This window comes from Hyposmocoma kahamanoa, unplaced genomic scaffold, assembly GCF_003589595.1.
Source record: "Hyposmocoma kahamanoa isolate Upper Pololo Valley unplaced genomic scaffold, ASM358959v1 65, whole genome shotgun sequence".
Taxonomy (NCBI): domain Eukaryota; kingdom Metazoa; phylum Arthropoda; class Insecta; order Lepidoptera; family Cosmopterigidae; genus Hyposmocoma; species Hyposmocoma kahamanoa.
In genome coordinates, this window is record NW_020653853.1 from 7,153,512 (window position 1) to 7,179,822 (window position 26,311).

At 36.0% G+C, this 26,311-nt stretch overlaps 1 protein-coding gene across 2 annotated transcripts in view; it reads left to right on the plus strand.

Annotated features, from left to right (window-relative positions):
• Positions 1-40: 40 nt before the first annotated feature.
• LOC113231184 (cytochrome b5 reductase 4) overlaps positions 41-26,311 on the plus strand; it is a 159,072-nt gene continuing 132,801 nt past the window's right edge. Inside the window, exon 1 of one of the 2 annotated variants that reach the window (XM_026465370.1) lies at positions 41-355. In XM_026465370.1, the coding sequence (XP_026321155.1) occupies positions 223-355 (133 nt within the window). In that variant the 5' untranslated portion in view covers positions 41-222. Of the gene's footprint in view, positions 356-9,408; positions 9,476-26,311 lie in introns of those variants that run through there. The other variant, XM_026465371.1, reaches the window with a different exon arrangement.

Sequence of the window (26,311 nt, forward strand, 5' to 3'; positions counted from 1 at the left end):
TCCTAACATTTATATTTTTCTTTCCAGACTAAAATGGACCAGCCACAAACCGCAGAATCGGCGTCGACCAAAAATGGTGCACTCAAAATATCCCTCCCGACCGTCCTTGAACCAACAGAGCAAGCCGATATTCCTGATAAACCGTTCGTTACGTCAGAATCTAAATTATCGTTGCCTTCCAATCTTTCCACTCCGACGTCACCATTGCGATTGTCATCTCCTATGTCATTGCCATCCTCTCCTAGTCCATTCAGCACAGAACAAGACAAATCCACTGCGAGCTCTCAGCTGTTATCGACATCCAAAAGTCAACAGGTCCCTGGCACACCTCTACTCAACACTGGCTCGGCAACGGGTAAGTGCTCCGCGGTAACTTTTTTTTAATTTCCCGTTTTATTGAAGAACGCTCTCATATTCGGTTATTTTGAAATTTTAAAAGCGGATCGTCCTTTTAATTCGTGCTAAAAATCGTCGATCGAAAGTGCACCTAGTCGAGTGTTGATAGGAGACGGACCATAGAAGGCGCGCTCTTGCTTTTATGAGCTAGGTTTAAAAAACATAACGAAATAAATGACGAATTATAAATATAAAAATCAGAATTAAATGCAATTCCAATGCAGGTACAACATTAAATTCAGTTTTATTAATGATATTTAACCGAAAAAAATTCGTTATTCGTGTTCATAGAGTTCATAGAGTCAAACAATTATTGGTTTCCTATTATGAAATTTATTATTCAGTTACGCTCTATCGCCTTTCCTAGCTGACACCGTAATAATTAGGCGCTGTTTCTACTATTTTGAATGTGTAATGACGTCATTAGGTACCTAACATTTTCAAAATTTTATTTAAAACCTTTATGATAATGATTTTTTTTATGATATCGAATGACAGAACGAGCAAATCATACGCCTGGTGGTAACCATGTGGTAATCAATACGCCTGTCCATAACATGTGCAGTGTCACTCAAAGCTTTGAAATTGGAAAGAGCCAAGTCCCGTGTCGCCGTGATTTCACCAGCACGCTTACCCTTCAAAACAGGAACACACTAGGTAATTGTCAGTTATTGGTGGCAGATAGTGACAGTACTTCACTGGACGAACTTTTTCAAAGGAGCTTTACTGCTACTCAAATTTAATCATCATCATCAACCCATTTATACGTCTCACTGCTGGGCACGGGTCTCCTTTCAGACGAGGGTTTTTAGGCCGTAGTCCGCCACGCTGGTCCAATGCGGGTTGGGGACTTCCCACGTTTTTCCGAGGATTGTGAACCTTCTTCAACGTGCAGGTTCCACCACGATGTTTTCCTTCATCGAAAAGCTCATGGTAAATTTGACCCCTCTGCTTAAGAGGCAGTAGGTCAAACCATTAGGCTACCACGGCTTCTATAACTCAAATTCAATAGACAATGTTCAATGTTTAATATTCGGCTTTTACTATATACCAATCGAAGACATCCATTGATATTATAATATCATGTGTCTAGCCTGCCAATAAAAACAGTTGCTGAAGTGTGGCCTTCGCTTTCAGTCATGACAGTGAGCTGAGAAATACCTTCACAACGTACTATCACTATTATTATATAGTCGTAGATACTTCAGTGCCTCTACCACGAGTTTACTGTGACAGTTGTCACTAGCAACCGCGTAAATTACTTCACAGTTTTGTACGGCAAATTATACAGCGCCCCAAGCGGTCACTGGAAGAAACAACATTTTGTATGAGTACATTTTACGCGGTCTCTAGCAATAACTGCCACTGTAATCTCATGGTAGAGGCACAGCTCAGTAAATGCATTAATTAGCTCGTTCGTGATGTCATTGGATTGCCGAGATATTACGCAAATTATTTTCAAATTATTTTCAAATTTCCATGTGTAGTAATTATTACATTTATCACATTGACTTACAATTATAAGTCAATGATTTATCATCTATAATATGCAATTTGAATCTCTTATGTAACTGAACTATATCCGTTTTTTATAATAACGTCAATGTCGAGGTATACAACTTTAAATCCAAATAATTTAAAGAATAAATAATAAGTACTAAATATTTTTGTGTTACTGGTATATTTATCAGTCGTGGCAATTACATATGGAAAATGACATCAGCCAAATGTCCACCTCTTGCTGCGTAACAAATACGTGCCCTTTTCATTACGTTTTTCATTAACTTTTCGCATACTCCTGGCGATTTGTCACACACTCGGATGTTCCTGACTTATTGGCCTGTTAGCACAGACACATTGTCTCAGATAGCTTTACAGAAAAATGTCAGGAGCCGTCAAATCCGGTGATCTCGAGGGCCAATTTTTTGAGATTGACAACGAAACGTTGGTCTCATTCGTCTCATTAATGTCATGTGTCTCATACGTGACATGTGCTCCATTTTGTTAGAACCACATGTCTTCTATACCAATGGATCAACTTGAGGTAACAAATAAGTATTTATCCTCGGAGCGATTTCCATTCACAGTAACAGTATCATCCCTGGTATCTTCAAAGACGTAAGGTCCAATTATTTCTACAATTCCTGAACAAATTCATTATATTCCAAGCTGTTACTCGACGTGTGTGAAGTCGTCATTCATGGATTGACAATGCTTGTCTTCTTTCCAATAGCGAGAATTCTGTTTCCTAACAAACCGACTGAAATCTGAATCTCATCCCTCATAATGATTCTCGGGTGAAATATGGGGATGTGTTCCAATCTGTGTTCATAAATCTGATTTTCAAATTTTTGAGTTAACTGCAACCCGATTAATAAGCCTTCGATTAAATAAAAAATCGTTTTGAGATCAATCCATCCGTTTATGAGCTATGATGCCACAGCGTGTACATGCGATACACAGACTTGAAACTTATAGTTCTCCACTTTTTTTGCGTCAGTTGAAAAATAATTACAGCCTATGTATTATGTATATGTATATGATCACGAGATGCAGAAATTGTTAGAAAAGGATTATAATCACTGAATTCACCACACGCACAGTTTGATAAATAATATTTTCGGTCAAAATTCTGCACCGTCATTTGGAATTCCAGTCTCGTTACAGTTGTTTTGAACGTACTCTGTTTTATTAGTTATGGATATTCAGAAGATCCCCTTCTACGCTTCCTTTCAATATAACGATATCTATTATACCATAAAACAGAGAGTTTACGTCCTACTAAGGAGAACTTATCTCATTGACCAATAAGTCAATGACTTATCTTTAAAAGATATCGAAATCAACCTTTTACGATGGAACCTTTTAAGAAAACTTCAATGTTCAATATCGAATATTTTAAAAATGCATTTTAATTTAAAAGTATCAGATCCACCAGAATCCCACTACTACTGCACCCGTCGCCCTGAGACATGATTTGACAAGTCCCATGTGCTTGTAATCTCACCAGCACCATTACCATTCAAAACCGGAACCCAATAATGCTCACATTATCGCTTGGCGGCAGAAATAGGTAAAATGGCAGTACTTTCCTGGACGAACTCTTTTTCAAGGAGCTCTACTGCTACAAAACTTGACAGAATCAATCATACATGATTCAATTCATTACTTAAAACGGTTGCTGCATTCATTGTGCTTCATATATTCAGAACGTATTATGAGGAAACAAGTTATATGTCACCTTAAACAACATCCTGTTTATTTCAATCACATTGTTTTTCAGTCTATTTCCCCAATTGTAATTGTCTCTTGTCGGCTCAAATGCTTGCTGCGAGGAGTCAAAATATAACGAAGACTATTCTTTACCCATGTTGGTTTCCATAGTCTAAGGCAGTGTTACTCAAACATTGTTCTGCCATGACCCGGTAATTTTCATACTAAACCATTCGGTCCGAAAAACCAAAATCAGTCGATCGCATACAGTTTTTGCCATTCTCAGAAACGATATGTCGACTCTTCTCAGCGTTCGACGTGTTACGAGTGGTACAGGTCGAAATGACTCAAGCGATGTCGAAAACAATACGGACATGGCAACATAGTGGTTACATTATCTTTGAATATGGCAAAATGTCGCATAAAATTTGCCTTTTCAACGAAGGCATTGTTTTGTCACTTAAACGACTTAACGTTCGTTTCATTATGGTTAGTAATTTTTAACCGACTTCAGAAACAAGGAGGAGGTTCTCAATTCGACTGTATTGTTTTTTAATATGTATGTATGAAACGCGATAGCTCGTTAATTTGTGAATCGATTTTGATGATTCTTTTTTTGTTGGAAAGAGGGTATCTCAGTATTGGTATAAAATTTAAAGGAAAATATTCTACCTCTAAGGGTGGCACACTAGGGGATGAATCCGGTTTCGCGCACTTTCCGGTAACCGATTTCAATAAAACTTGGCCAATAGATGTAATTCCACGAACTTTTAAGGTCTTTTTTTTATATAAAAAAGTTATTATAAATAAGACGGATTCTACGGCTTATTAAATATTCTTGATTTGTACATAATTACAATCGATGCCAACAAAGCATGTACTAAAAATAGAAGTTTCAAAACATTTCAATTTGGCATCTCTTTTGATACGGAGAAAAAAAATTTTGTACAGTTGTTTTAGTTATGTTTTCTGTACACATTGAATATGCAATAATATTTTGAGATCGAGAAAATGTCGCAATGAACGAGAATTAGTCCCCTGTACAATTTTAGTCTAAACAACGGAGTTATTCGGCGTTTACGGAAAGAGACGATCATGTTTATTAAAAATGAGCGAAAGAGTTTGTCCAGTGAAGTACTGCCGCCATACCTATTTCTATCGTAAAACAATAATGTGAGCATTACAGCATTTCAGTGTCGAAAGGGTGAAGGTCAGATATTTTTTCTATCAGGTGAGATGGATGTCAAATACGGCCCTATTACGTTTATTAAAAAAAGAAGGGTCCATTGACAGTGCCCCTTGCCTTACATCCTTGCGATTTAAACCTCTAAGTGATACTGCAACTGTTACGGATAGACATGTCGCTGACTACCAAACGCGCAACTTGTTTGTTCCGTCACTTGATAAAAAAAAATTGAGAAAGTCTAAAGGTCCCCATATACGGGACGTTTTAACTTCACTACATGCCGGTTCAGACTGATCGAAACGACAAATTGATAATGTATGTTTATGTGGTTAACGATTAATTTGAACGCCAAGGGATTATCTGTGAACCGATACGCATTAAATAACTGAACTAAAACACCTACGTTACTTTCTTTTGATACTGACATGAGGTACATGCTTTCAAGAAAAACAGAATGGAACGGTTCAAATATAGAATTCTACTATGTTAAACAGTTTATTATGTTAAAAGTTTTAATTGCAGAGCGAAATGATTGGCGTAAAAATTTGAATGAAAATGAATAACACATTGAAACGAAACGTAACAATGCAATTGTCAAATTCTATTTTTGTAGTATTTCTCCAAAAATTTGACTTTAGGATACATTATATATTTTCAACGGGCTAAGTACGTACTGTGGTCAGAAACACACATTCTGACGCAGTATTTCTCTATACAAAGCGCAAGTGGTTACAACATTTTAGCATATCACAAAGCAATACAAATAACTACAAAATGGGAGTGAGCTCTACTCTTATCTCACGATATATGTATATATGTATATATTTATTTCACCTCAATTCAGTTTAGCACAGTAACAAAATAAATTTGAAGTGTTGAAAGACTAACAGTCTTCTCCTTATCGTATTGTTGGCATACACTATGTTTGCCATCGTGGTGAAAGGATTCGGCACAAGGGACTTGCCGATTGTTACCCAGGGTGCGTCAGATGTACATGATATTAATGGTACGTCGTGCGATGGAAGGCTCCGTTCGTGCACTGTATCAGTGACGTCATAAATATAATAGTCATATAGTAAACATCAAGCGATTGTTAACAAAAGTTATAGAATAGCTGAAGGAAATGGAATTAAATTTAAAAACATGTTGAAAATGTACCTCTATTCGAAAGTGTTTTTATTCACTTTAGGAATATTTAAATAATTAATTAGAATTTTATTTCTATCAGGATTGTTAATGTTTATTTTTGGAGTTTTATTCAATCAATTTTTCATAATATATGCGTAGTTAAATTTAATTTTAATTTTATAATTTACTTAGTATGTTTCATTAGCCTAATTTTATTGTATTTAATTATTTTGTAATTCAATTAAATTTTTAATTTTATTTTAATATGGACCAATTTTAATTATTTTTTCATGTGAATAAATTTAGTTTAATTTTTAACATTGCAGCGTCCTTGCAGGGTTCTTTTGGTTCATAACAACACTTTAATAACTACAAATGTACAACATGATTGGCAATAAAGAATTTGAATTTGAATTATAATAATAAGACATTTAAGTTCTTAATTTATATGATATATGCTGCTATAATCGACATCGATTCCGGGGAACGCAAATTAAGTCTTCTTTAAGTTCAGTGTTATCTATCAGCGATTACATACAGCGTGTCCCAAAATTCAACGATAAGCGGGCGCTGGAGGGTGGACCTGCGCATAACTACTTAAGGAAAAATAAGAAAAAAAATCTATCTCATTTTTTTTCAATTACGATAAAAAAATTGTTATTCTTCGAAAATTTACTCCCTTAATGATATTTTGAATCACCACGACCACATTTTTTCAGATATTTCTGATGTTTTAATTTTAACGGCCACCTAAGTAGTACTGCTATCTACCACAACTCTTAAAAACCCTAGAATGCCTGCAGTTTTACACAAAAATCCATCAAAATATTTTTTTTCCTTAAAATTTTGAAATATTTTTACCTTCAGTCGACTTTCACTCATCGTTTTGTAAAAAAAAAGTATGGACACCACTGCGGTAAGTTTTTTTAAAAATTGTTTTATCGTAATAAATTTTTTTATCGTAATTGAAAAAAAAATGAGATAGATTTTTTTCTTATTTTTCCTCAAGTAGTTATGCGCAGGTCCACCCTCCAGCGCCCGCTTATCGTTGAATTTTGGGACACGCTGTATATCTAGGACATCGTTATCCTTTGATCATTAAGCTCAGGTTAAGGAGATCGAAAGTCGTTTCGGTTTAGGGTGGGCTGACTGCTTTTGGTAAGCTAGAGGACGTCTTTACGTCGAAACTCTCACAGTGCCAGAAGACTAAGGTCTATAATTAATGTGTCTTACCGATCCTCACCTACGGTGCGGACACATGGGCGCTCATTAAGCAAAATATGCACAAAATTAAGGTGACACTAAGAGCAATGGAGCGTTCTATGATGAGCATCTCTCTCGTGGATTGTGTACCAAACGTCGAAATTAGACGTAAAACGAAAGTCGATGACGTGGGTAATCGCATCACGAGGTTAAGGTGCAGGTGGGCGAGGCATTTGGCTAGACGCGAAGACGGACGATGGACCAAAGCAATCACGGAGTGGTGGCCAAGAAGAGTAAAAAGGCCAGTGGGCAGACCAACAGCTCGATGGTCTGACGATATCTTCAGATTTGCGGGATCGCGCTCGAATAGCGCAGGATCGAAAATATTGGCGCAATAAAGAAGAGGCCCAGCAGTGAGTTGATGTTGGCTGACCATGATGATCTGTCTTTCGTTTTCAGTAAGTGAAAGATAGTAAATTTTAATTTTATTTGAGATCTATCCTATCATGACAGCTTTTAATTATGTTCAGCAAAATTTAAATGAGCTGTTATCCCCGGGTCAATCACAAGAGTTTTGGTAAGTTTATTTTGGTGTTTCTGGACCGAAATCGCCCGTGGAGACGTCCATCAGTCGGCAAACAAAATGGCTGCAAGTGACAAACAAAATGGCCGATAGTTACAAACATTTTAAGGTGTGTATTTTATTTCGCGTGAAGGATATAACATAATTCAATCAGTTTGTTTTCGTACATTGTTTTCTATAAAAAAAAAAAGAAAGAAGTCAAACCATTGCATGATAGCAAGTTGTTCACAGTTAAACTAACAACGTTTGTGTTAGGTATTTCTAGCAAATCGTGAATGTCGCTGCTTGTTTATGCGAAGTGCATTTAAATGTACTGGTCGGATTTGGTCAGGCTCCAATCCCCTTATGCGAATATGTGCGTCAGGGAAAATGCTACGTCACAATTACATCTTACTATGGTTTATACTACCTGAAAATATACTACCGAAAAAAAAATCCTTTTTTTTCATAGTGACATAAAACCTAATTTAATATAGTTATTGTATTTAGGGACTGGACATGAGGTGGTTACCAACCTTAATTTTATCAAAATTTTCCTCTAAGGTAATAAGTATTAAATCAAATTAAATTTCTTTAACTTTCGTAATAGTTTTCCGAAGAAACAAACACTTTTTATTAAGTAAGTAAGTATTTAAATAAAGTTTCGAAACCAAAAACCGATTGACAGCTGTTTTAAATACTACACCGAAAAAAGAAAGATAAATGTTGTTTAAGGTGATAAGAAAATTTGTTTCCACGTCAAGCGCAATAAGTGCAGCAACAATTATAGGTAATGATTTTAATCATGTTATGATTGATTCAATTAAGAATTCCCCAAACAACCTAAAAATCCACTTGATTGCAATCTTTTATTTTTTGAGTAAAATAAATTAAATCAACCATTACAGGATAAAGGTAAACATTTTTCCTTTTTATTGAAAAAACATTTTAAAAGTCAATTGGTATTTGGGTAAGGATGAGCAAAATTAATCAATTAATGTCAAAAAAACAAATACTTTTAAATTCGTACCAACCAAAATGTATCTTATTTCGTTTTCTATAAGAAACAAAATATTACTGCTTGATCTCGAACTCTAATAAATCTCAAGTATTATACTTACCGCTATTATTCATGCTAATTTATGAATTTATATATTTGACCATTAAACGTGAAATTTCCACCGCTTTCACTCGCAACAGCCTTAGCCATATATGTGTATATTATTGTATTTTTCGCGACAAAAGGATTATACTTTTTCGTAACGAGAAAAGCGTGGGAATCGACTGTAGTAAAGGACAGTGAAAATGGGAAACTCTCATCTGGTAGATCAGTTGAGCGTAGAACGCGGTCGGCGGCGGCCGCCTCCGCTTCACGGTACCCGCACTTTGTTCCTTTCCGAACAGACCGCCGATCTTATGGGGAAATTTCGTATTCATGACGTTCTGCCTATATATTCTTGTTTGTGTCAACTTTATCGAACAATTTCAACTCTAGTTGGGTCAATCATTAGGGTACAGTCAAAAGTTTTACCGCATTTTGATGGAATTCCACTTCATTTCCCATTAAATGAACTTTGTGTCAAATATTATTAAGGATTCTGCTTTGTTTTGATGATAATTCATCTTCCGTTTAATAAATTTGTGGATATGACGGGTTATGTTTAGAAAATTGAAAATAAACAAAAAATGTGTGGCTGATTGATGCAAAGTGCAAGGCGCCATGCCGTGTTGCGGGTGCTGGTGGACTGGCAGGCAGCGGCATCGTCCGCCCGACTCAGAAAGTACAGGTTATTATTTATCTTATATTTGGCTGAAATATTCGCCTTATCACCTTTTATACCTATTGTCACAAATATACGAATTGTCCCTCAGCTTACCGTAACTCATGTATCAACGGAAATAAATATCAGTCAAAATATCTATGATACGATGCAGTGTAGTCGCTGTAGCACAATGTGGATAATTATTACAATTCTTGCACGCATTGTAATCTCTAAGTACACCAGGTTTCAGTATCAAAAAATATATCTGTATAAAAAAGCATGTGTCTATGTAAAATAGTCATTTCAGCGAAGTCAATCAGATCTCACACCTGGATGCCGATAATTTATATTGTGATTTCGACGGCGAGAATGAATTTGATGTTACTTTATATATATTTAGGTATTAAGTATATTCTGATTTTTTGTTTGACTACCTCGGTGCCCCAAGATTCGACCTAATAACCCTATTCATACCTAGAATGACATTTGTTTGTGCAGTAGAGATAGTGATATGTGTAGATATTGAAGGTGTGATATAATTTCGAAATCCAGAAAATGTCACAGTGTGAGTGAGTGTCGCGACTGCATCGATGCAAACGCGCGATTGCAACGTTGCAATCGCTAACGAATCTCAAGTCTACCGATGCAATCGCGCGTTTGTATCGATGCAGTCGCGCGCATATGTGTAAAGATAGACGATTAGCGACTGCATCGCGTTTGCGTCGCTGCTAAAAGCCGCCGTGTGTAACCGCTTTTAGACATAAGAGCGGCTTTTTAAAAAAATTCTGCCAAGCGGTAATGCGAGCGTTACTGATTCCCGGTTTTGAAGGGTAAGAATTACAGGCGCATGGAACTTGTCCAACTTATGTCAGTTGCAGTGCCCCTCAAATCTTTGCTATTTAAAGCTTGGACAGGCGTGTCGCTTACCATTTGTTCGATTTTTCGCTTGGTATCATAAAAAAAAAACTAAAATCGCATAAGTGACGATTTGCACTGTGGACGCTGGATGAGGAGGTCCCGGTTTTGTGAATTGGTTCTAATAGTCATGGTATAGGAAATTCCCTGGTTTGAGAGTAGGTAACGGGTGTGGTTGCCTAGCAGTTTACGATTTATTTTCGTCTACGTACCAGGGTTGTTGCGAATATCAGCCTCAGCATCAGCCTCCGCATTGATTGATGCTAATATTCATTGCGGATTTTCGCGTCGTAACAAACCATCCAGAAAAAAACAAGCCCAAAAAAAGCTCAGCCGTAGTTCTTACCTTTGAGAAAATGTCAGTATGATTAATTTACTGGAAGCTCATTTTTTTATGACAAATGTCACAAAATATTGTTTTCTTATTTTTTCGCGGGTGCTATGGACACACATAAACAACCACAAATTACACCCAAACTCACGAGAGAAATAAATATAGGCCATATAAATATTTATCCCGGCCCGGGAATCGAACCTGGGACCTCTGCGTGGCAGTCCGGCATGATAACCGTTCGGCCACGGAGGCCAACAAATTGGAAAAAACAAATTCATTAAAAGCTTTTTCAAGTAGACTCAATAATGATTGTTCACGATTTTTTAAAATAGATAATATCAGTATCCGCATCAGCATCTGCTGATGTGTAGAAATCCTGCATCAGCAACAACCCTGCTACGTACATTGTACCACCACCGGTAAAAAATGCTTATTTTTAACCACGTTCTCATTTGTTTACTTATATTAGGTACCTACCTACCCGAATGAGACGTTGGGCTCTTAGTTAAACAATTCAATTAAGTTTTCTTTGACGTTATTGTATTTTTATATTATTTTTAAATTAAATTCATTGCAATTTTAAATTTAAATTTAGAATTAAATTCTTTTCGTAATTGCTAACTGTTAAAAAAGTATTTTAAGTGCTCAATTTTACGAAGGTCGCATGGTATCAAAATATGAATCAATTGAAATAATTTTATTTTAATTAATTCAAATGCGCCTTCATATTTCTGTTCTTGAAAATACTATGCTTATTTTTATTAATCAAGATATAGATAACTTGACTAATTAATTATAAACTTCGTTATCAACGTACGTGTAAGACATAATTTCTAAACAGCTTACTATACAGGCTGTAATCGTTCCATGTGCCCAGACGATTATTTGGTAAATATAAGAGATATCGAAAACCTTTAAACTGATATCGAAAGTACGTTACCTAGTGAGTAAAATGATATTAGTAACTTTTTAAATTAAAATTGAATTGATGTTGAATTATTTTTATGAAATTTCTCCACTTGTTCTTTTTAATTATTAAAAAGTCGTTGAAAGACCAAATACAAAGATTCAACAACAAGCTCCTAGGAAAATTCGTGAGGTCCGCTGGTTCATTCTGTGGCTTCCGTTCGAATCCCGCCGGATCGAAGATTTTTTTTGTAAATGTTTGGATTTTGTTTCTTTTTTATTTTGTTTTTTGTATTTTTGTATTGTGTAACTAACCCTTAGAATTAAGCATTTTGTAATTTTAACTAACAATCTATGGAGCCAGTTCCGAAATAAATGATTATTATTGTTATTATTATTATTATTATTATCGTATTTATTATTATTATTATTATTATTATTATTATTATGAATTATAACTTTTTTAAATCAAACTAGTAATATCCAAAATTTTATCGTTAAACATTTAATACGCCGTTCATAGAGAAACTTTAGTTGACCTACTTTAAGAGGTAAAAATGAGTTTACAGATAACCAAACTGCTACAATAAAATATAAATCTATCTTTTAATTTTATAAAAACAAAATGATATTATTTTTAAGTACAAAATTTAGTATTCAAAGCAGTTGTTCGAAACTACAGCCTCTTTACGAATGTCATATACATATAATGTATAAGAGCGTATAACATTAAAGTTTTGGATATTTCTAGTTTTTTTTTAAAGTTATTGATGTCGTTTTACTCATTAGGTACGTTCTTTCGATATCAGTTTAAAGGTTTTTGATATCCCTTATATTACCGGAATAATAGCTTGGTCACACTTAGCGATTGCACCCAATATACCAAAACAAACTATGTACGTGTTATACAGAATACACTCGTGCCTCTAATGTTGCTACATTATAATGGAACATTGATTTCGGTGACGTTAAACGATTGTGCCACTTCCAAGATACCCTCCACCTTGCATCCTAATGATGTATTGATTGTTTTTCAATATGCTTATAATAGTTCGGTTTGAATACTTTCAAAGCGGGTCGTGTGTACAATGTTCAGTTGCTTTGTATTTAAAAAGTGTATAGAATATGACTCTACACCCAGAGAAACAAGTAAGTTTACTTACTCTACCTATGTATTTAGAGGATCGAGTATACAACCAGAAATAGAGACGAAATGTCATTTAATTTGTTTGAAAACTATTCTGCCAAATCATTACAATGACAACTGCGCACCGGTTGGCCGGCCCGAATTCGAAACAAATGACGGGTGTCGTCAATTGAGTGAACAAACAAAACGAACGAACGAACAAAAGGTGTCGTTAGCTTGAGCTTTGCTATAAAAGACGTTAATTGAAAAATTACATATTTAATACTTAATTACCGATGAAATGTGATTCCGTTTATTTCGTAATTAAATGTTTTGCTGTTTTTCCCTCACTACCGAATGGGTCAGCCCCTCATAGTTAGAGATATTATCTTTATTACAATAAATACAGAATATTTTTGGAATATACGGAGTCGTACACACAGGTCAGTTGTTAGCGCTGTACTATTACAGCTTTCTAATTTGTTATTTCAGGTCAAACGGGAATTGATATTTAAAAGTGATATAAGGCCCATTTGCATCATAAGTTGCCAGGGATGGATGGCCCTTATTTCGCCTGTATTTCTGGTTATATACTCGATGATTTAGAGTGAGTATTTACATAAGACCTCTTAGGCCCCATGTACATCAAACTGTATATAATATGTGAAGTGATTTAGACCTAGACAGTATCATTTCTGTGATAAGAGTCTATACAACCTCAAATGGTTTTGGTTGATTCCGCATAACAGTGTCATATGTCAGTGAAATTACTTTGGAAAAAAAATTGCAAAATATAGAAAAAAAAAACTCAAACAAACTTTCCTCGAAATTTTACAAGAAAACCGCTGCATTCAATAGGTACTTTACATATACCAATGATTTTTTTTATATCAACTAAACTAAATAGAACACGTATAGTTTACGTATACATTTTCAAATGGCCGTAATTTCGTTTGTGAAAGAATAAATTATGAAATAAACCCAAGCATAATGGACCGTATTAGTATGGGAAAAATTTAATTCAAGCTGAGGTAGTATAGACTCTAAAGTGCCCGGTGTATATTGTAATGAAATATAGCATCCAAATTTACGCTATATCGAGCCATGACCGCCGACTTATCGTAGGCGACATGTTTACTTAAACAGCGTTTTTTATTGCAAATGATGTTTTAAATTATAACGATGCTTTCACATTTCCCGCCAAAACTACATCAAATAGAAATTATAGCAAAGCTTAGTTTATCGTTAGCTCAACTGTTTTTTTTTTATATTTTAGTTTTAATGACAGAATCAATATTAACAAATCATAACGTAAGCGACCCCATTTGTTATCTCACCTGACACCACACATCTCATTTTCGTCGTGTTGCATCTTGTTGCGTATTTTTAATCGCAAGTGTTATCTACCTTAAACGCCTGAAAGCCTCAAAAATGTTTACATAGAGATAGAAAAAATATTCTAAGCGCCAAAATAGGCTTAACATCAATTGTTTTTTTTTTTAAATTAGCTATTACACAATCCGTTACGAAATTCATTACTATAAAATCATTATACGAAATTCATTATATCAAAATTCAATTTAGTATCACATTTATATGATATAAAAAAAACTGTTTTGTTTTTTGTCACTAACACTGAGTCGGCGGTAATGGCCCGATATGTTCTATATGATCATAGGGTATCTAGAGAAATACCGCGTTTTTCATACAAATTTGAGGGCATAAATGCTTAGGTCTAAAACGTGTAATTATATTTAGTACAATGAATGAATTGGGCGTTTAGCGCATTCCCCATTGTAGTTTGCTGGGCCTTAAAAGAGAATTTTCATTAGGCAAATTTTTACGACGGTTTTTTTCTTACTTGTTTTTTAAATGAACCAACGTTTCGGGACCTATACAGGATCCTACGGTCACGGTTGACTGAGATGATAAACTCATCAGTTATGTCTAATATTAATGTAAATGTCGCAATTCTGAACTTTACGTGATGTCTTATAACCATGATTTTCATATATTCTGACAGCGGCAAAAGTCGTTAAAAAAACCTAATACTATGGTATGCAATAGACACATAAAGAAGCTCGTTATGTCTGTTGACTCGGTCTGTAGATCAATTGGTTCAGAGCGGTGGCTTCGGCGTAGCAACAGTCACTGGTCCAGTCAGTCAATGAATTTTTCTGTGTTCGGTCTTTGTATTTTTTTTATAATATCAAGTTACGGGACAAACAAGCCGTACGCCTGATGGTAAGCTACACGCCTGTCCATAATAGTTGCAGTGCCACTCAGCTTTAAATCGTAATTACAATCTAAGGGGCACTGCCACTGCACCTGTCACCCTGAAACATAAGTTGACAAGTTCCATATGCCTGTAATTTCACCAGCACCCTTACTTACCCTTCAAAACCGAAACACAGTAACACTGACATTCCTGTTGGCGGTAGAAATAGGTAAGGTGGCAGTACTTCCCTGGACGAACCCTTACACAAGGAGCTGTACTGCTACTATCAATAATTAACTAAAGTTACTAAAGTTTTTTTTTTTGAGATACCGCATTTTCAATTTGTCTGTTTGGAATAACAAATATATTCGATTTAGGTTCGAAAAAAATAGTGTCTTTTGCAGTATTTAGGGTAGGAAATGATAATTATCAATGACAATTATCATAATTATCATGATAATTATCAATGACAATGATAATTATCTTGATATTAATTGGAACAACATAGTATGTTAACGCTAGCTATGTCGTGCCATGTGTTTGTATTAGAAGCGTATCCAAACGTATCAAATGGCAATTTAAAATGGTCAGAAACCAATTCGTTTTCCTAAACATTTTTCTTCGTGTTTATTTAGTTTTCTCACTCTTTGTCATTTTTAGTGAAAAATTAAAGAGACGAGTATGAATCAGTATAGATAATAATCGGATAATAAAATTATCGAACAATTATCATGATAATTGTCAAAGAAAATAAATATCTTACTGTATGTATTCTAATAATAAGTTATATTCATGTATAAAAAAAGGTGGACATACGGCGATAAGTGGAAAATGTTTCCTTTTGAACGCTGCGTAAGATCGTACGTCATACTTAGTTATGACAAAGACGTCAGCGGGAGTTAGTGAGACGAAGAAACGATATGTGAAAATATGGTTCAAAGTTGACAGGAAATTTTGGGGTACCACGTTACGTTCGTATTTTCTGGTTTCTATAAAAATATCTTTTGTATATATTTTTATATTATATGGGACGATCAAGTTGTTACCACCACGCGGTGGTAAGCGACACGCTTGTCCATAGCAGTTGCAGTGCCACTCAGAGCTTTAAATCGCAAAGATGAGGTACTTACTGCCACTTTGCCAGTCACCCTGAGACATATGTAAGTTGAGAGTCTCATGTGCCTATAATTTCACACTTATCTTCAGAACAGGAAAGCAGTAATGCTCATACTTACGTACGTACTTTCCTGGACGAACTCTTTCACACGGACCTCTACTGCTACTAAAACGGTTATGTCAATTTCGTGTTTTCTGGTTTCTATATAAATATCTGTAAAAATATCTGGCCCGGGAATCGAACCCGGGATCTCTGCGTGGCAGATCAGCATGGTAATCTTTCGGCCACGAAGGCAATTACAAATTACAAAAAAAAGGCTTTTTTTTCTAATCTAAAACGCGTATATTTGTTTTTGTTTTCAAGCAAACCAACGCTGACAGTCAGCGACAGTAGAGTGTAAGGAGACATGGGATGAGGTCGACCTTAGCATACACTTGCCAACTACGTATAATGCCCTCCGCAATCATACAAAACAAATTTACAAAATATTTATATGCAAGGCTATACGGGATATTTCCTTTCTATGCTTTGATGTATCCTAACCTATTTATTATGGGTATGGTGGGGGTACAACGAAGTGGGGGTACGGAGGGAGTTAGCATTGGGTTTGTATGTGTTTCAATTGTTAAGAGGCAAGACATACAATGCAGAGATTTTGAGTCGTGTGCGTCTTTGCGCTCCTGATGGGTATGTGGGGCGCCAGCGCCGGCCTTAGTTGTTGGCGATTCCTCGTGCGAGAACCAACCTGCTGGACAGGGCACCGCTGACACGAGGGATGAGGACTTCGAACGTTATTGATGGGAAACTTGACCTAATTACCTGTTCTCTGTGTGAGTTCAATAAAATATCTTTATTTCTAATATGTTATGGAATATAATATCAGTTTGTAATTTAATATGTTATAATATAATTTTAGTAGATGCAATAGAATTTTTGAATATAATATTAATGTTTGTAAATAATGTTGAACAAGGGTAATTTTAGCTACACTATTGCATTAGGTTAGTCCTGTAATGATAGTTGCTAGCTTATGTATGTAAAATAAATAAATAAGTTTGGTTTCACAGCTGTGCGTACGTTCGTGTCCCTACAATGAACGCATGGGCGGCTGAAGCGGAGTTCACGCGGAGCAGTCCGCGTCACTGTAAAACCATGTCCTAACGCCACACGTTTTACTCCGCCGCAGTGCCCCGAGCGGACAGTCCGCAGATAATTCCCCACTGCTCTGAAACCAGCCTAACGTAATCACATTTTTAGCGAAATTGAGTTATTAACGTATCAGAAATCAGCAAAACGAGATCTAGAACACTCTATAAGCGGTTTTTTAATATCTTTTTCTTTCTTTAGTTTCAGATTTATTGTGAAGCAAAGCGTAATTGACTTTTAAAAATTTTGAATTTTTCAAATTCGCGAAGTAGCAAATTAATTTACTTCCATTTTTATTAACAATGACTTCCGCAAAGTAGCGCCTGACTCTATTAATTACACAATTGATTTTTATTGGTGTCAGTTATATTCCATCGTTTTACATGCGTATGTGCAAAAGCATTTGTGTGAAAGCAGGATCATGATCATGACATACTCAAGTCCTTACGCGTTACTTTTGAAAGCGACGGGTGTATTTCACGGCAATTTTATTGTGTGGGCTGTGTGGGTAGAAGATTAATTCATATGTGACTGTTTTATTTTAAATCTTCTTAAATTTGGCCTTTCCTAAATACAGACTTTATGATCCTTTTATTTTCAATAACGGGAGAGTCTATGAAAATTGCTGACGAAAACAACTATTAAAGACTGAGTCACCATAGGATTGTTTGAAGAAACAAATACCTGGGCGCGTTTTGATCCGAAAATATAGTTTCATGTTCAATGTGTAACAATAGCGAAACCCGAAGAACTCGATACCGAGTCATCTTTTAAGAGTCTGTACTACCTCAGCTCGAATTCAATTTCATCCCGTATGTACTCGGTTAATTTTGCTTGGGTCGAGCGGCCGGGACTATGGCATTATTTCAGAATTTACTTTTTTACAAACGAAATGAAAGCCATTTGAAAAATGTATATCGTATACGTGTTGTATATAGTTCAGTTGATATAAAAAAAATCATTGGTATATGTAAAGTACCTTTTAAATACAGCTGTTTTCTTGTAAAATTTCGAGGTAAGTTTGTGTTACTTTTCTGTCGTGAAAACTTTTAGGAATCGTGTCAACGTATGTATGTATGTATATATGTGGTATATACCAATCAGTGTATATCCTTAATTTTACTATATATTTTTTCCAAAGTGATTGTTTCGACACTTTCTCTGTTATGCGGAATCAACCAAAGCCATTTGAGGTTGTATCGACACTTAGATACTAATATTCCACAGACAGTATAGTTCCAAAGAACTTATAATACTCGACTTTCCATATCGAAAGGCTAAATGTAAAGACTTCTTCTTCTTTTTATCGTATCGATGGCGTACGCTGTAATGTTTGCCATCATGGTGTAAGGATTAGTACACCAAAGTATGGATTAATAGCAGTAATTTAATAACAGTAGAGCTCATTGTGAAAGAGTTCGACCAGGGAACTAACTGCCATCTTATCTATTTGTGCCGCCAAGGAGTAATGTCAGCATTACTGTGTTCCAGTTTTGAAGGGTGCTGGTGAAATTACAGGCACCTGGGACTTGTCAACTTATGTCTCAGGATGACGAGCGCAGTGGTAACCTCAGATCTTTGCGATTTAAAGAGCTGAGAGGTATTGTAACTGTTATGGACAGGCGTGTAGCTTACCATCAGGCGCAGCACTTGTTCGTCCCGTCTTTTGATATTATGAAAAAAAAAAGACAATCGGCGTACGCTACTCGTCGATTATTGCCCAGGGTGCGTCAGACGTACAGAAAAGAATGGTACGTCGTGCTGGGAGGCTCCTTTCGTGAAGATATATATGTAGATGTCTGACTCAATCGAAACTTTCCAAAATGTAAATACTTCTTCCTGACTTATGCATAAAAATGAGTGGCATTAATATGAAATTGAGACAACTGGGATTTTCCTAAAATCTAAATAAATTTCGTAGAGGCTCTTATCTAATGTCTACCTATATGATTAGAGTCCGGTTTTTATTTAGCTATTCAATGTGTTCAAATGTGTCAAAAGATTTCTTTTTTAATTCATGGTTCCATTTCTTTTTGTAATAAAATTCTTTTGCGAGTTTATAATTTCTAATTACATTCCATTATTCAATAAGCGGTTATTATTTTTTCTCGGCCTCTTTCAAAGGGAAATGCAGTAAGCCAACCCTATTCAGCCCCGAAGAGACCCTCGTTAGCTTTTTTCAAATTCGTTTGTTCAGAAAAAAATAAATGAATCGCGTTCTACCTGACGGTGGAATTCTTTTGTGGTTTTCTAAATAAACTCGTAAATGTAAATGATATCATTTATACGATGTTGTTTCAATTCGTATAACGCACGAATTGAAACAACAATGGTTTTGTATGACTTAATTCAACAATTCCTAGTTGTCATGAAACGATTTAATGAAACGTTCTTGATAATATTATATCTTGTTCGTCAATCTTTGTTTGTCGCTGGATTATCCTTAATATTAAGGTAAATCATCCGGAAGAATCTTTGTTGAAACTATCAGTGAATTATTAAACTGTGAACTTAGCAGGTGTTGATAACTTAACATTATATATTAAGTGATCCCATTCAAATTTAATGAAAATATTCCACCTCTAAGGATGGCAAATTAGGGAATGGATCTGGTTTATCAGATTTCATCAACTTTCTGCTAACCAATTTCAATAAAACTTGGCAAACAGATGTAATTTCACAAACTTTGAAGGTCGCTTTTTTAATAAAAAGTTATAGTTATTTAATAATAATATTTACTATCGTACACAAGAATGATGACCACATCGTCGGTGTTTTGTAGAAAGGGCGAAAGCGCCATTTCGTATAATTTTTCGGGAGACGTTTTAGTTTTTCATTACTGTTTTAAAATATTTACGTCCTACTTTAAATTCAATTTTAAACTTAATTAGAAACAAAATTGAATTTTAAAATAGGACGTAAATATTTTAAAAATGTCTTTAAAACCTAAAAATGCTTCCATGAAAAAAAATTCGAAATAGCACTTTCGCCCTTTCTCTGTAACACCAACGACATATATTTTTCGGACTAAGAAAGTATGACACTATTTATTTCTTATGCAAAAATATATCGTGTTCCTATCTGTTATGTATCTTTTGCGACAAAAGTAACAATGACCTCATTCTATATGGCTACTGCCTGTGCTTCCACTTAAATTAAGTTAAGTACCGTAGATTGTGTGTAGTTTCAGAAACTCAATTTCAACTGTAAATGTTCGTATTTTGTTATACATTCACCTTTATCTTTAATTAATTCTTCCACGGAACAATGAAACCCTTTCACTCGTTATACATAGCTATATACTTTAGAGAATTCTCAAGCGAGTATTGGGTATGTTATTTTCAGGCAATCTAGCGTTTAGTCAGCAGCCGAAATTGCTCGTTAGTTCCGCATCCGGTTTATCTTGAGCTATGTTGAGTTCAAACCCCTAATTTGTCTCCCTTCATGCACATTTATGTCCTTTATTTGTTGCGTTATTTTATTCATTATGGAACAAAGAAGCGGAACGAAAATAAGGTAAGCATGAGAGCCAGAGGGTATGTGACTTTTTGACCTACATTTGTTTCGTGAAGTTTCGTGGTTTATTTCTTTGCCAAAACTTGTTGACGTTTGCGAGTTTCAACACATACGAAAACATGTTTTGCTTACACTCCTACGCTGTTGTTCTCCAGATTTTCAACAAACACTTTAACGTTAAAAGGAACACCTGTATTCACACGAACGTTTTGCCTGAGCACGTTTAAAATAGACTAGACACAGCTAAAGGTTCTATTCGGATCTATTTTATTGTACTTTGACACGAAAAGCATTTCAAGAATTTTAGTCTTAAAAATGTGAACAGGAAATGTCTCTGGGAAGAACATTTTTCCAACAGTTTTTTGTTCATTTTCAGTGACGAATTGTAGCACATAAAATGTGTTACGCGTCATTAACACTCTTTCTTCTGTCTTGTTTATCTCAAGTAGACGGTTGGAGATGGACGAATAAAATGTCGTACAAAATTGGGTCATTGTGTTCCCGTAAACAAACCATTTTCATTAGTCTTGGCGCCAAATATCCTGGAGCCAACAGAACATTTATCGAGGGTTTGAACTCTGAAGATCAAATGGCAATATCGTTTTACTTACCATCCACAACAATAAACAAATTAAATTGTTTGTTTATTTAGCTTGGTAGAGATCGAGCATCAACCTAATTTTTTATTTGTTTTTGAATTTTGTTATTTTAAGGTGTTGTTTATAATAATAACGTCGGTATCACAAAACTGCCGAGTCTATAATAATTTTATTTCATAGCAAAATTTCATACCATTATGCATTTATACTAGGTTGACAGGTCGTCTACGCTTACCCGCCGAAGGCACAAAGGCACCAAAACACTAGTTTGACAACTATTCACTGACTAAGAGCAATGCCACATAGGCGATGCCGGTGCATTGCGTCAACGCAACGCTGTAATTTCAACGCACCGAGTGCCACTTCGTCTTTCCCGTTCTTCGTCTTCGTCTCTTGGGCCCTTGCTCGATGCGGACGTGTTCGGTCGCCGCGCGCAATTTTTTCACGCGCCATGTGGCATGTAGTTCTAATTTCTAATTGTAATATAAGCAGCGTCACCGCTTAGGCATCGCAACGCCGACGCAACGCATCGTGCAGCATCGCTCTATGTCAACTGAGTCGGCGGTCGCGTCTCACCCTCACAATGCGCGCGCTAGGGCCGGGATACACCTACCTAGACTACTTATCCGATCATTTGTTAAGTGTTTCAAACAATTCGTTCAGTCTCTATGCGTAAACTTGCATGTACGTATTATTATAATGATTTGGTGGTTTTGGCAAAGGCGGCGGTCGACACAGTATAAACAGCGCGCCAATTGCGCTGCTTTCCGCGCGTCGACTCAGCCGAGGAGGTGGCAGTCGACCTTGTGTAAACACCCCATTAGAAAGTGTCAAACATTGAGGCTATTCTATAGCAAGTAATTTATTCCTCAAATAGACTACCCTTAAATGCTTGTCTTCAAAATAAATTGATGGGACCCGTCCTTTTAGATCTAGAGAACAATTGCTATACAGTGCTATTTTGCGTTTAAATTATTCGATTATTTTCTTGAAAACACTCACGTATCGGTATAAAAACATCATAACCATACAACCTTTTCTTTAACATTTTAGACATGAAGTAAAAAGTTTAAATGAAAATACTAAAATATCATGTAAAAATACATTTATAATTATTAATTGTTAAATAATACTATTAAATTAATTAATTATTAAATAATACTATTTCAAAATTACAAAAATATAATTTCTGCTTGTACTTATTGAACATTGGCTATAAAACCATCAGCTTAAAAAAGTAACGAATAATTAAAAAACTCAAAACGTAATATACTTTAACTTAAAATTAATTCGTGTAAAGACTGTAGCTACAAGAATCCTCCATTTTCTTTTATTTTTTTAATTGCAAATAATAACATCGAACTTTTTGGGAAAAAATATTTCGTGTTTATTAATTTTCTTTGAGATTGACATTTGACGCGTTTAGATATGACTTGAAGTGCTAAATTGTGTTCGGATGGATACACACGGAGCGACATTGCTAGAGATAGCTTTTGTTTTTTCATTTAATTTTGTAAATAATAATTAAATCATATTAGATCCAATACTGCCAAACTGGTCTTATATAAATCGTAGAAGTTTAATAATTGATAAAATTTGTAACCACTTCAAATAAGCGCCAGGTTAGCCTTTGTTACAAGCACGTAGGACTTAAAAATACGTCATCTCAATTTACCAAAATATAGTTCACTTTTTACAGTGTCCCTTAATCCTTAAAGCTATTTGAATGATTTAGTCATTTTCGCGTTTAAAGGTGCTATTTTCACAATTCCACATAGTTTAACGCAGAATAATACACTTCTGGACACATCTATTGGCCCACCTTATATTTTCAGTTTCGTTTGGTCCTAGCTAAAATTTTATATTAGGTCGAACAAAAAGTTTTTATGCAGTTTTGAACCTGGCACATTCACAATTTCATTCAATAGTCTTTTTTTGAATTTCGAACACAGAATTTAAAGAAACAAAAGACAATTTGGAGCCTGTTTGTTGATATCAAACAATCGAATACTAAGAAAACTTGGTTTTATTGGTTTACTTGTATTTAATTCTTGAAAAAGTGATTGATATCTTTGGTTTTGCAACAAACATTACTTATTCTTAACATTAAGGTGAGGTTCTATCAATAATCTATGGATACTTCACCTGAAGTCGCCGCCCAAGCTGTGGCACTTATTCAGGCCGGACACAGCCAAAGAAACGTGAGTGCTCAACTTAATTTAAGTCGATCTGCGGTCCGAAATGTTTATCGGAGGTACCTAGAGACTGGCGGCTTTGTTCGTCGCCAAGGAAGGCCACGATCTCGGGTCACAACTGAAAGGCAGGATCGATTCATCGTGACGACCAGCTTGAGAAATCGTCACCTTACCTCCATTGAGATACAAAACCAACTTCGCGACTTCCACGGAGTATCTGTGAGCGCTCGAACTGTTCGGAGAAGGTTAAAAGAACGCGATCTGGTACCACACAAGCCAGCTAATGGGCCCAAACTAACGCGAGCCCACCGAACAGCGCGCCTTCATTTCGCACGCAGTCATTTAAATTGGACACAGCAAGATTGGAGCCGTGTACTCTTTTCTGATGAGTCTAAAATTGTGTTACATGGCAATGATGGAAGGAAGAAGGTCTACCGACGTAAGGGAGAGCGTTTCGCACAATGCTGCTTTGAAGAGAGGGTTGCTTATGGCGGTGGCTCATGGACTGTCTGGGGCTGTATATCCGCGAGCGGCAAAACTCAACTTGAGGTTGTTACAGGACCACGGCTGCCAACATTAAATGCTGAAAGGTACATTCGTGAGTGCTTAGAACCTCACGTGATACCATACGCGGACTATGTGGGCCCAAATTTCCTTTTTATGCATGATAATGCAAGAGCCCATGCGGCCGGCATCGTCAGGGAATATCTTCGGGATGTGAACATCACAGTTATGGACTGGCCAGCCAGAAGCCCAGATATGAACCCCATTGTGCACATGTGGGACGAGCTAAAAAGACGTGTTAGGGCTCGTCAGCCAGTTGCCCAGACGATGCAGGAGTTGAAAACTGCCATAGAAGAGGAATGGGAGATGATCCCTCAAAATTTCATAGAGCGGTTGATAAACTCTATGCCTAATCGTATGAGAACTGTGGTAGATGCCCATGGAGGCAACACGCGTTATTAAATTAAACCTTTATTTGATAAAACATGTTTTTTATTCAAAAATCAATTGCCTTTAACAAGGCGCATATCCGATTTGTTAGGCGTAGCTCCATGTCGTATGGTATTCTGAATTCAAATTTAAAACAATACGATCGAAAAAGATGGTAAAATGTATCAGGTTTAAAACTGCATCAACAGTTTTTGTTCAATCTAGCAATCATATTTCGGTAGGGGCCATCGAAATCTAAACTCTAAGGTGGGCCAATAGATGTGTCGAGAAGTGTAGATATTTAGTCAAGTACTCAAGTGTATTTTTCGCGTACTGTTCTACGCAGATAACTTTTTATTTATTTTTTATTAAATCATAAACACACGCTTGGCCACTACTCTGATGTTAAGCGACGATGTGACCGACTATGGTACGCGTTTGCCTAAGAAATGTCTATTCACGCTAGCCTTGAATAGCCCCAAATTGTACTTTTCGGGAAACACAGTGTCGTTAGAGTATTCCATTACTTTGCCGTAAGCATCACACAGGAGGAAGCGCTTAGCGTGAATGGGTGGTATATCAACGACATAAGGATGGAGTGTTCGGAACCTTCTAGTCGATGAGGGTGGAACTAAATTGATAAGTTTCTACGCACACTCCCCAAAATGTATCCAATAGAAAACCGACAAACATGCCACTTTTCTGCCATAATCGAGATTTTGTAGCTTCGACTCCACAAGAGAATTGTTATTAATAAGTCTCTTTGCTTTTCGCTTCACCGAGTCCAAGGCAGCTAACTGGTAATGGGCAGAGCCGTCCCAAATGTGGTAGCAGTACTCTATCCACTTGTGCTTTATACAGATTTAAAAGCTGTTCCGGTGTGAAGTTTTTTGTTTTGAAATTTGTACAAATAATGCTGTTTTAAGTTTTTTGTTTCTTTTTTTTAAAATATTTGTCTAAATTAATATTCAAATTCATATGAACATTTTCAGATCGAAACCAATTTCTAATATGCGTGTATTAATTTCACCTGGAGACAGAACAAGCGAGGCTTATCCCAAGTACACAATGACTTACTATCTAACACGTCCATTTAAGTAACACAATATATTGAGTTATAAAAGGAAACGGGGAACTACACGTTAAATAAAGATGAAAACGTATGTCCTCGGGTCTATTAATCAATATTACTTACGACATACGATTTTCATATTTTATAATGCCATTGTAGCAATCAATAACGGATAAGCGACTATGTTAACGACCTTGGACGACAGATTCCTGGTATGATCAATATCATCATCAGCTTACACGCATCCACTGCTGGACATAAGCCTCCCATTGAGCACACCAACTCTCCCGGTCCTGTATCGCCCGCATGCAGCCGCTGCCGGTCACCTTTCTCAGGTCGTCCGTCCATCTTGCCGTAGCGCCCAACGTTTTCCTTGACATGGTCGCCACTCTAGAACGAGTCTGCTCCATCGGCCATCCGCCCTCCTGCAGACATGTTCGACCTGTTGCCATGCAGTTAAGCTTACTGACTTTGCGAGCTATGTCGGTCAGTTTAGTTCTCTGTTGTATGAGTTCATTGGAAATTCAGTCCATTAGAGAAACCCCAAGAATAGCTCGCTCCGTCCCACGTTAAGCGGCTTTAAATTTGTGGATGAGACCTGTTATTAACCTCCATAGGACGTAACTGATGGAACGCATTATTTAAATGCCTTTGTTTAGTTCATACACGAGTATGATCAATATAGGACTAGAATTTTTGTACATTTCTTTTCATAATTGTTCTTTTGTTAATTGTTCATTTTTTATTATTATTATTTTTTGTTATATTAGTATTCACATTATT